The sequence below is a fragment of the Sinohyriopsis cumingii genome, chromosome 13 (assembly GCF_028554795.1).
Source record: "Sinohyriopsis cumingii isolate HCF-2022 chromosome 13, ASM2855479v2, whole genome shotgun sequence".
NCBI lineage: Eukaryota > Metazoa > Mollusca > Bivalvia > Unionida > Unionidae > Sinohyriopsis > Sinohyriopsis cumingii.
In genome coordinates, this window is record NC_142973.1 from 3,032,926 (window position 1) to 3,045,887 (window position 12,962).

General features: G+C 35.6%; 1 protein-coding gene across 5 annotated transcripts in view; it reads left to right on the plus strand.

Moving 5' to 3' along the window:
* LOC149784853 (uncharacterized) overlaps window positions 1-12,962 on the plus strand; it is a 404,070-nt gene that overhangs the window by 264,046 nt on the left and 127,062 nt on the right. For all 5 annotated transcript variants that reach the window (XM_089978427.1, XM_089978423.1, XM_089978426.1 and 2 more), the window contains exons 21-22: window positions 807-935; window positions 3,371-3,442. In XM_089978427.1, the coding sequence (XP_089834553.1) occupies window positions 807-935; window positions 3,371-3,442 (201 nt within the window). The remainder of the gene's footprint in view (window positions 1-806; window positions 936-3,370; window positions 3,443-12,962) is intronic.

Sequence of the window (12,962 nt, forward strand, 5' to 3'; positions counted from 1 at the left end):
TTTCAATAAATGTCCTTTTTCAAGAATTCTGTATGAATACAATAATATTTCCAGAGAAACTAATTAATCTTTTAGAGTCCAAATAATTTGGAGAAAAATTAACTAATAACTCAAAACTAAAAAGTTAATTTCTGGTCACAACAGAAGAAAACAACTTGACATAAAGTGTTTAAAAGCCCTGGATTCTGAGATCTCTCTCTCTAAACATCACTATTTATACTTAGTATTTTGCAATTTTGGAAATGCCTAATTGCAAAATATATTGCAAAATAGAGGATGAAATATTTTGACATGTACATTTAGACTGAAATATCTCACTAGCCATTGATCACATTGAGTCAAATGTTGCTACAACTGTATAAATCACCTACTGAATAATTTAGAGGTAAGTGATATGGGGGTCTCTGGTCTACCTGAAAGAGTTATCACATTTTTATTACAAAAATTTGTCTGTCTATTTGTCTGACCATCACACTTTTATCAGGTACTCTAACTAATAGGATCGCTGCTCATCCCTTTGTGGGAGGTTTTCTGTAAGCATTTGCCTACTGACATTTGTTATATTTGGACATTGACGTTATTAAGGTATGTAAGTTTTTATATGTTGTGGAATTTTCACAAGCCTAATGCTTAATGTGTACAAAGCAAAAATTTCACTTACTTTATATGCCATAAGATTTTTATACCACATGCATTTTCTTTGTCCCAAATGAATCTGCAGAATCTGGTGGGAAAATCAATTTTACATTAGAATGTATATGTTATGCCTTTGTTATACATGTGTTGTAATTTTTATACCCTAATAGGGAAAGTTGATACGAGACAATACTATCCACTTGCGACCACCACATATGGCACAGTGCAAGAGTCCAGCAAAGACATGGAGACATAAACCTGAGGTGCTTATTAAGGGATGTTGCAATTACACAGCTCAGGTATGCAAACCTCAGTAATTACTCAGCTAAACATGCATTTCCCATGTCCTTGAAGCAAACCTCAGTAATTCACCAGCTTAACATGCATTTGCCATGTCCTAAAATCAAACCTCAGTAATTACCCAGCTTATCATGTATTTCCCATATCCTTGAAGCAAACCTCAGTAATTCACCAGCTTAACATGCATTTGCCATGTCCTAAAATCAAACCTCAGTAATTACCCAGCTTAACATGCATTTGCCATGTCCTAAAATCAAACCTCAGTAATTACCCAGCTTAACATGCATTTCCCATGTCCTTGAAGCAAACCTCAGTAATTCACCAGCTTAACATGCATTTGCCATGTCCTAAAATCAAACCTCAGTAATTACCCAGCTTAACATGCATTTCCCATGTCCTTGAAGCAAACCTCAGTAATTCACCAGCTTAACATGCATTTGCCATGTCCTAAAATCAAACCTCAGTAATTACCCAGCTTATCATGTATTTCCCGTATCCTTGAAGCAAACCTTAGTAATTACTCAGCTTAACATGCATTTCCCATGTCCTTGAAGCAAACCTCAGTAATTCACCAGCTTAACATGCATTTGCCATGTCCTAAAATCAAACCTCAGTAATTACCCAGCTTATCACGTATTTCCCATATCCTTGAAGCAAACCTCAGTAATTACTCAGCTTAACATGCATTTCCCATCCTTGAAGAAACCTCAGTAATTACACAGCTTAACATGCATTTCCATATCCTTGAATGTCATCATTCAGGGCTGTTTGTGGATCATCTGTTAAAAAGCACCATACTTTACATTATCACTTTTTGTAGAAGAACAAAGGAACAGAAACATCATTGTGTGTTAGATGCTTTGCAGATATATATACTGTAATTAGCTGTGAAATGTTTTTTTTTTTTTTGTTGCTTGGCTACTAAGTGTCATGCATCTAAGGCAAGACTGTGACCCGTTTCTTAAATTGCTTTTATTAGTGTATCCACCCATTGACAATTGCTTGTCTGGCCCATAATGTTTTAACAGTTTGAGAGATTTTTATACAATATCAGATAACTATATCATTCCCAGATAATGTGTTGGGTACGATAGTTATGCCACCTGTATAAAGGTCAAGGTCACAACACTGGAAACTGTAACTGGGTGACTGATATGATTGTCCAAAGTATAAATTTGAACTACTGAAAATATTTAAACGGAACTTTGCCCAAATATATCATGACTGGATCGTGTGTCTCTAACCATAGTCATGCCTTCATGGTTAAGGTCACAGTCAGGGAAAATGTAATTCTGTGATTGTGTCTTTGTTTGGGATATTAATTTTGAACCACTGAAGATATTTTAACAAAAGTCTAGCAAGTATGTATACCATACAGATTTTTGGTCACTTGCTACAGCAACATGCCTTGCCTTGAGGTGAAGGTTACAGTTACATGCCACGCCTTGAGGTGAAGGTTACAGGTACATGCCCTGCCTTGGGGTGAAGGTTACAGCAAGGGAAGTTAAAACTTTAACTCTTTCTTTTTTTGAGACTACAAGTTTGAAACCACTGAAGATAATCATTATTTGTCATAACTTAATAATGTGTCACATACCATTTCCACACTCCAGATTCAAAGTCAAGGTCATAACAAGGGAAAATATAAGTATACAGTGGTATTTTAATGAAACTTTAGCTTATTATATTTCTTGACCTGACAGTGTCTCACATGTTCTTGGTTGTATCCCAAGCCTCCCAGTCAAGAGATCTTACAAATCAATACTCACCTATCATACAAAAGTCAAATCCCCAACTCAAAAGTCAGGTTATTTAGCATGGAAAAGGTTGTGTGCCATTTCTGGTACTCTGGTTTATATTATATGCAATACTTTGGTTTATATTATTTGCAGTACTCATTTATATTATTTGCAGTACTCTGGTTAATATTATTTGCAGGCTTTTATGGTTTAGCTATTGGTTGTCATTCTCTTTTATAAACATTTTGTAAACGTGGATATTGTCATGTATGAATTGATTGCTTTTACCATTTCCATATTCATAAACACCTGTTTGGATCATTTGCAATTTTTGAAAGACAGTTTTTCGAAAATGTGTTGATGGTTTATGAAACTGTATTATAGATGTCTTGTGCAGAAAAGAAACATCATGGAATCAAAATACAGTGCTTGAATTGATTAACTCAGACAGCTAAGAGAAGCCTCTTATTGACAAAGTCTAATGTGCACAAAACCTGTGTCAGCACAAATGCTAAATTCTTCACGATGAATCATATTTTAGTTCTACATCTTTTTTCCTTCCAAACTTGATATTTTTCCTACCATATATGTTCCTTTTTTTCCAGTACCTTGGATCAACATTAGTGACAGAGTTGATTGGTACAGAATCTACATAAACTTGATATTTTTCCTACCATATATGTTCTTTTTTCCAGTACCTTGGATCAACATTAGTGACAGAGTTGATTGGTACAGAATCCACAAGAAGTGGAATCTCCAAATTAAAGGTACATACTTGTGGTGGTCAAGGAATACCTGGCCCCATTTTTCCCAAATACTTTAAAATGTTGATCTAATTTTGAAATTTTCATTGATCATGTGCATTATTTTTTCAGTAAATATTGGATTTCTGCAAAAATTACAGATTATATGAAGGATAAAAACTTACAAATTTAAATGTAACATTTTAGGGAAAGGAATTCTGAATTCTCAAGAAATTTACAAGCATCTTTATCAGATAAAATTTAAGTTTTACATTGAAAATAGGGCAGTGTTTTAGAATGGTGTTCAGTTAATGTTTCATTATTTCAGATCAAGATATGGTCAGTTTGATTCCTGTCTTTACAGTTCTCTCTCATTATAATGCTATTAATGGGCCCCATAAATTGTGACCACGTTTTAAATGAAGCAGTAGATATATGAGGGACCAATCTACTTCCTACCAAATTAATGTGGGGTGGGGGTTCTAAGTATTAAAATGTTATTTATCACATAGTCGTTACACTTTGTCTACAGTGTGTGCAGTTTAATATTTTTCAGATGACAACATGTTAACATCACTTGATGTCATTCTGATTATTCCAAATACACCCATGAAATTCTTGCACAGTATTCTCTTTACTGATTGGCTGCAATCATGGGGAAAATATGCCTTACCTTTGCCTTCTGGAACTTTTGTTTCTGCTGTTACTATCAACATTTTAGTGGCCATTTTATGAATTGATTGCCCAAAATGAATTGTAAAACGGTCACTTCTGTTTGAATGTGGTAAATACCCACATACCCCATCTCACCTCTGTCTGCGTGGGTTTGAGTCTCAGGCTCATCTAACATGGATACATGATAAAGCCTGCCAGTAGCTTCTCGTGGGTTAGTGGTTCTTCACAGGGTTTGCCAGGGTTCTTCCTCCACTAGTTATACTGGCCACCATGTATAGCCTATCCTGTGCTGAAAAATAGCTTTAAACCCTACAACAACAACAACAACAACAACCCCACATGGGCTAGTTACACAATGTATAGCCAATAATGCACTGGAAAATGGTGTTAAACCCCAAATAACAACAACAACAGGATTCATTTGAGTTACATGGGTATTAGGAGACTGGTACAGGCAGGATTTAATCGAGTTCAGTAGGTATTGAGGGACTGGTAAACGCAGGACTCATATGAGTAATATGGGTATTGAAAGACTGGTAAAGGCAGGATTCATTAGAGTTCAGTGGGTATTGAGAGACTGGTAAAGGCAGGATTCATTTGAGTTACATGGGTATTAAGAAACTGGTAAAGGCAGGATTCATTTGAGTTCAGCGGGTATTGAGAGACTGGTAAAGGGAGGATTAATTTTGAGTTCAGCAAGTACTGAGAGACTGGTAGAGGCAGGATTCATTTGAGCTACATGGGTATTAAGAGACTGGTAAAGGCAGGATTCATTTGAGTTCAGTGGGTATTGAGAGACTGGTAGAGGCAGGATTCATTTGAGCTACATGGGTATTAAGAGGCTGGTAAAGGCAGGATTAATTTTGAGTTCAGCGAGTACTGAGAGACTGGTAGAGGCAGGATTCATTTGAGCTACATGGGTATTAAGAGGCTGGTAAAGGCAGGATTAATTTTGAGTTCAGCGAGTACTGAGAGACTGGTAGAGGCAGGATTCATTTGAGCTACATGGGTATTAAGAGGCTGGTAAAGGCAGGATTAATTTTGAGTTCAGCGAGTACTGAGAGACTGGTAGAGGCAGGATTCATTTGAGCTACATGGGTATTAAGAGGCTGGTAAAGGCAGGATTAATTTTGAGTTCAGCGAGTACTGAGAGACTGGTAGAGGCAGGATTCATTTGAGCTACATGGGTATTAAGAGACTGGTAAAGGCAGGATTAATTTTGAGTTCAGCGAGTACTGAGAGACTGGTAGAGGCAGGATTCATTTGAGCTACATGGGTATTAAGAGACTGGTAGAGGCAGGATTCATTTGAGCTACATGGGTATTAAGAGACTGGTAGAGGCAGGATTCATTTGAGCTACATGGGTATTAAGAGACTGGTAGAGGCAGGATTCATTTGAGCTACATGGGTATTAAGAGACTGGTAAAGGCTAGACAGGAAGTAGTGCAATTACTGTCTATGTCAAAAAATGTCTTGCTGTAAATAGAAGAGGGAATTTAGAGTCATAGGATTCTGAGTCTGTTTGACTACAAAGGTAAAATCATGGTTTTTTTATATAGTAATCTTTTATCAAAGGCCAGCTGGAATGAGGATCTTGAAAATTCAGCTTAATATGGTCATAAATAAAATGTTGGAGTTATATTTTTGGTTTACTGAATGGACAAATGTTAATGCAATGGTTGATATTATGGAAACAATCTTGTGTAAACAACCTTCCAGTTAGAGTAACATGATGAAAACATTATTGTGTAAACAACCTTCCAGTTAGAGTAACATGATGGAAAAATTATTGTGTAAACAACCTTCCAGTTAGAGTAACATGATGGAAAAATTCTTGCATAAACAACCTTCCAGTTAGAGTAACATGATGGAAACATTCTTGTGTAAACAACCCTCCAGTTAGAGTAACATGATGGAAACATTCTTGCATAAACAACCATCCAGTTAGAGTAACATGATGGAAACATTCTTGCATAAACAACCATCCAGTTAGAGTAACATGATGGAAACATTCTTGTGTAAATGGCCTTCCAGATAGAGTAACATGATGGAAACATTCTTGTGTAAACAACCATCCAGTTAGAGTAACATGATGGAAACATTCTTGCATAAACAACCATCCAGTTAGAGTAACATGATGGAAACATTCTTGTGTAAACAACCCTCCAGTTAGAGTAACATGATGGAAACATTCTTGCATAAACAACCTTCCTGTTAGAGTAACATGATGGAAACATTCTTGCATAAACAACCATCCAGTTAGAGTAACATGATGGAAACATTCTTGCGTAAACAACCATCCAGTTAGAGTAACATGATGGAAACATTCTTGCATAAACAACCTTCCAGTTAGAGTAACATGATGGAAACATTCTTGCATAAACAACCTTCCAGTTAGAGTAACATGATGGAAACATTCTTGTGTAAACAGCCTTCCCGTCAGATTAATATGAACTTCAAAAAGTCATTAATCATAACACACAGAGGCACGTGCACATTTGTGCGCAAGCCTCTTTAATTCAGTTAACTAACTATATCAGCACTAATTCATTTGAGAATATTTCAAGTGTTAGTGACCCCGAAATTGGTTGAAGCGATTATTTTACAGTTTTTCTCATATGAAAAGCTTATTCATATGAAAAAGAGCCTTATTTACATAAAACAAAAACATGTAGGTCTTTCAAACATTTAAATGATGAGAATTTTAAACATATTTAGTCAATTGTATGGAATGTAATTTTTGAAAACATTATTGATGTATTAAATACTTGGTCAAAACTGTTTCTTGGAGTTGTCAGTAGACATGCCCCAGTAAAATTACAGAATGTTAAATATACCAAAGAACCAGATTGGATTACATGTTAGGTATTAGATGATATAAAAGAAAGAGATAAAAGCCACCAGAAAGGGGCTAGCTTTCAGGCAAGAGAAATTATGTTTAAAATTAATAATACAGACTAGCAAATCCCATTGTGCAAAAACCTTAGAAGATATTAGAAATCATCCACAAGCCTGAAGGAAAATTTTCATTGAGTTTGGATCCAGAAAAGTTATATTAATAAATAGTCACATAATGTTACATTACCAAAATCAAATGGTTTTACTGGGTACATTTGAAAATCATAATAATGTCACAGTTAGTTGAAATATTTTTGATTAATACAACTTCCAACATAAAGAAACCTTTTAATGAGTTTTCATGTCAGCATCGTCAAGACATGTTCCGAAAGGCTTACAAGGAAGCCATGACGTCAAGACATGTTCCGAAAGGCTTGCAAGGAAGCCATGACATCAAGACATGTTCCGAAAGGCTTGCAAGGAAGCCATGATGTCAAGACATGTTCCAAAAGGCTTGCAAGGAAGCCATGACGTCAAGACATGTTACGAAAGGCTTGCAGCCATGACATCAAGACATGTTCCGAAAGGCTTGCAAGGAAGCCATGATGTCAGGTAATGTTCCGAAAGGCTTGCAAGGAGGCCATGAGCAATGACCAGCAAATTAATAAGAAAAGGACTTGCTCAGATTGGACCCACAATTTTAAATGCAGCTGCTATAATACTTGCTGAGAATGTCAATTTCATATAATGACTGGTCAGTCCACTAAGTTATGGACACTAACTGCCCGATTTTAAATATGAAATTAACAGATGAAGTCAACAAGTACAGACCCATTTCCATCCTTCCTTCCTTGTCATGATTAACAGAAATACACATGCATGCTTTACAAAAACAGATTTCTCCATGTAAACCAATCAGGTTTCAGACAACCATGAAATGGCCTGATTATCAGTGGTGGACAAGTGGTTAAAGACCTTCAGTGACAGAAACTTGGTTGTAACAGTAATGGTTTATATCAGAAGGCATTTGATAATATGGACTATCAAATTCTTATTTCTTAAGAAGCTAATAATCTGTCACAACAAAAGTGACTCCTCTTTAAACTAAAGGTCTCAACGGGTATCACTCATCGGCTATCATTTTGAAGAAAAACCAGTAAGTTGTGGAGTACCACAAGGGTCAGTTTTAGGTCCACTTTAATTCCTAATATTTATCAATGACATTCCTTCAACTTTAGCATATGGATGCAGATCAATATTACTAGATGCAGATAATACAATCATACTAGATTCAAAAGTATCTGAAAGTGAGCTTGAATGTACTTACCTACTTTCCAAAGTGCACTTGACATTCATTGTGTAATGAAAATGGAATGCTACTTAATATGGACAAAACCAATGTTTTACTTATCGTGCATATATTTCTCACAAAAGCAAAATTGATGTATTAAATATCTAACAAATCAGCTCCTCAGATCCATTTAATCAACCAGAGCAGGGAAATGCATTCACTCCTAATATAAGGCAACCAGTTTCAGATAACTACAAACTGCGAAAATCAAAACAAGAACTCATTAAAAGAAACTTTCAGTATCTGGGCATACTTGTATGAAATAATATTCCAAAGGAAATTAAACAGACTCATTTCATAAAAAGATGATTGCTTGGATAAAATGTAACCGTTAAAAAGTCATTGTTCACCACTTCCTGTTGGCATTTCCATGTAACTTTGTACATAAACTGTCTCAAGTTTATCTTTGTATATTGTTAAATTATCAGTTCAAGTGACACAGGTGAAAATGTAACTTGTGTATCTGTTCCTGTATGTATGGGTATGTTTAGGTGAGAATATGACATTTACATATTTGTTTTCTTTAATACAGATCTTAGGGTAGTTTACTTGTTTATACAAAATTCAGGCACCTCCTTAAAAAAAAAAACATCATCATCATCATCATCATTATTATTCACTTAGCTGATTTTGCCACTTGTTATAAGAGCGTTATCATTATCCAACAAAAATATTCACATAGGATTTAAGCACAGCTTTGATATCTTCTTGTCAGGTCCCTCAGAATTATGTATTTGCCTTTATTCCTTTAATCCTTTAATCCAGCACTTTTCAATGAAAGAAAGCTTTATTTCATCCCAAGCTTTTGAGTCGAGATGTATTTCTTCATTGATTATCCAAAAGGCACTTACATGATGTAAAGGGTTTTGACAGTGTCCACTATACTACAGTTCCATGTATTGTGCTGTTCTCAGTATATCTCAGTTTCACAGATATCACAGTTCCTGTTATAGCATGGTTTGGTACATAACATGGTAGGCAGTAAAGGACCCCAGCTACTGCATAATGATGAGGGAGAGATATATTGAACAAATACTGTCAAAGACTATTGAAACCGTCATTAAAAAATAACAGAAATATTGCATCATTGATTCAAACTTCATAATTTTATGTATAGCTCACTTTGATGTGCACTTCCATTTTCATACAGAATGAAACATTAGCTACTTGGCACTCATGCTGTAATGGACCGTGGCACATAAGGTACAAAAATTATAGCTGTGTGTTATTATTTCATTTCATACCGAATGAAGCATTAGCCACTCGGCACTCATGCTGTAATGAGCCATTCATAAAGTGGCTGTAATGGACCATGGCACATGATTTACAAATATTATTTTTGTGTGTAATTAGTGCATTTCGTACAGAATGAATCATTAGCCACTCAGCAATCATGCTGTAATGGACCATTCATAAAGTGGCTGTAATGGACTGTGACACATGAGGGACTCATGTTATAGTTGTGTGTATTATTGCATTTCATACAGAAAGTTGACCGCTCTGGTGGCCTAGTGGTTAGAGAGTCCACCTCAAAAGCAGGAGGTCGTGGGTTTGATGCCCAGTCAAGTCATACCAAAGACTTACAAAAATGGTACTAACAGCTGCCTCGCTTGGCTCTCAGCATTATGAGGTTAGTGTTAGGACTGGTCGGCCTGGTATCAGGATAATGTGACTGGGTGGGACATCATGCTACATGTCTGCAGCATGATGCCCCAGTGCTAGACATTACTATAAACTGTCACACTGCAGACATCATAGCAATATGACTGAAATTTTTTTAAAGGTACATTAAAAATTCAAATCACACACATGCAGACATACAGAATGAGACATTAGCCACTCAGCATTTATGCTGTAATGGACCATAGCACATGAGGTACGAATATTATAGCTGTGTGTTATTATTGCATTTCATACAGAATGAGACATTAGCCACTCAGCATTCATGCTGTAATGGACCATGGCACATGAGGTATGAATATTGTATCTGTGTGTTATTATTGCATTTCATACAGAATGAAACATTAGCCACTCAGCATTCATGCTGTAATGGACCATTCATAAAGTGGCACACAGTATAAATATGACATATGAATATTATAGCTGTGTGATATTTTTGCATTTCAAAATTTACTCAGACATCTGATTGAGTTGATTGGTATTCAGATGGTTAACAATAATGATTGAGTTGGTTGGTATTCAGATGGTTAACAATAATGATTGAGTTGGTTGGTATTCAGATGGTTAACAATAATGATTGAGCATTCTTACCTGAAGCAAGATCTCTCTCTCCAACATTAAAACATAAAATAGCTTTCACTTGCAAAGAGAAGTAATGTACAACTCAATAGATTAGAATGAGATTATGAAAACTCTAATTGTCAGGCATATATAATGCTAATTGTTATGCAGATTTTACAATTTACTAAAGCAGTTTTATTTTAATGATTCAGATTATCTATTAATGACATGACTAATGTCTTGCATAGATGGGTTTCTGAGTCACGATATGTCTTACATAGATGGGTCTGAGAGTCATGACATGTCTTACATAGATGGATCTGAGAGTCATGATATGTCTTGCATAGATGGATTCTAATGATTTTTAACATTAATTAAATGGGATTAGGAATTAAAGTTCATGCATACCTGTTTTATCAATTTGTCCTCTCTCTTTAGCAAATGCTTTACATTTTTTGTTGGAAAATGGTTAAATTCGAAATGAAATATCTTCCAATCAATACATATTTTTCCCATCATGCCTATCGATCACTCTTAAATTGTAAATAACTATATATAAAATAAAACTTTTTCATCCATTTTTGCACAAGATATTAATGCCTGTTGATTATATGGAAGAGGCAACTATTGACAGTTGTTTTCATTTTTCAGATGTCAGGCACTGTAATGGTTTAAATTACATTGAAGTTCCTGATTCCGAATGTTAACTAATGTGATTTTATTTTGTGTGTGCAATTAATACACAACTGCTGACCATGGCTGTCTGAAAGCATGGGTACATTCAAGGAAATTTAAATTAAAAATTCAGGGTGTCTGAAAGCATGGGTACATTCAAGGAATTTTAAATTAAAAATTATGGGTGTCTGAAAGCATGGGTACATTCAAGAAAATATAAATTAAAAATTCAGGGTGTCTGAAGCATGGGGACATTCAAGGAAATTTACATTAGAAATTCAGGGTGTCTGAAAGCATGGGTACATTCAAGGAAATTTAAATTAAAAATTCAGGGTGTCTGAAAACAGGTTGAAAATGGTAGTGAAATTTGGGAAATTAAAATTGTCAGCTAATGTTTGTATTTCACACATCCGGAATACTGCCTGTGCTGCATAGATAACAAAGAATGACAAAATTTGGTGCATGAAAAAATCTTCTTTTGTTGTGTAATTATATACACACATTAGTCCAACTGTTGTGGCATAGGGTAGATTACAAATTCACCTTTCTGCTGTCAATATAATTTGATGCTATTTACTCACAAGAGCTCTTGCGCACCACCATACTGATTTTTGACAAACAGAACAAAATTGGAGTGTATGAAATGTGATGCTTGCGCTGAACTATATCTTATAGTCTGTGAACTTTGCTCCTATCAGTGTGTACAAAGTTGCACTCAAAGATAAAATATTAAAAAGAGTTATTAGATCCAACAAATAATGACCTGTTGTCTTCAAGACCTAGCAGTTTGGGGAGTTTTATCAGCCAAGAAGATAATTGTTTTATTGTTTGGCTTTATAAAAACAGTAGATAAAACCCAAGTTTAATATCAGCCTCTGTTATTGGCATATTTCTATTCCTGGTTTGGGTAAAATTACAATGTCCATTTTGCAAAATGTTATGGTCCTTCATTATCTTTATTTTCTTCTCATTTGTGACTAAATTCCTATATTTTGCAATTCTCTTATTCGTCTATCATTTCGTACATTATTTATTGTTCCTTCGTTCATTTGTTCAGTCATTTTATTCTTACATCCACTTTTTCAGTTGCCAACTTGTATTCACCTGTCTCTGTTCATTTGTCCATTTCATTGTGCATTCCTTATAATCATGGGACAGGAGATTCATTAATACAGAAACAGTAAAAATACCAGATGTAAAAAAATAGTTTTGGGGCTCAAGTGGGTGGGTGTGGCAGGTCTCTTTTAGTAGGTGTTCTTATGCACAGGTATACATTCTGTATGTTCTCACTTTGACAGAAGAAATTGGGCCAGGCTTTATCTGAGATTCTGATATTGATTATTTGTTGTGGACTAGGCCAGGACCTGATATCCTGATTATCTCTTGGATGTTGTGGGCCAGGCTTTCTAGACCAGGATTTCTATTCAGGATCTAATAGCATGATAACCATGGTCTGTTGTCGATGAGGCTTTTTAGTCAGAACCTGATATCGTGTGTCTTGTGTGGGCCAGACTTTCTAGTCATAATTTCCTGTCTTGTTTGGGCCAGGCTTTCTTGTCAGCACCTGATATCCTGTGTCTTGTGTGGGCCAGGCTTTCTTGTCAGCACCTGATATCCTGTGTCTTGTGTGGGCCAGGCTTTTTAGTCAGAACCTGATATCGTGTCTTTTGTGTGGGCCAGGCTTTCTATGCAGCACCTGATATCTTGATATCTCATTCCTGTTGTGGGACAAGCTTTCGACTCAGCACCTAACATCCTGTCTAT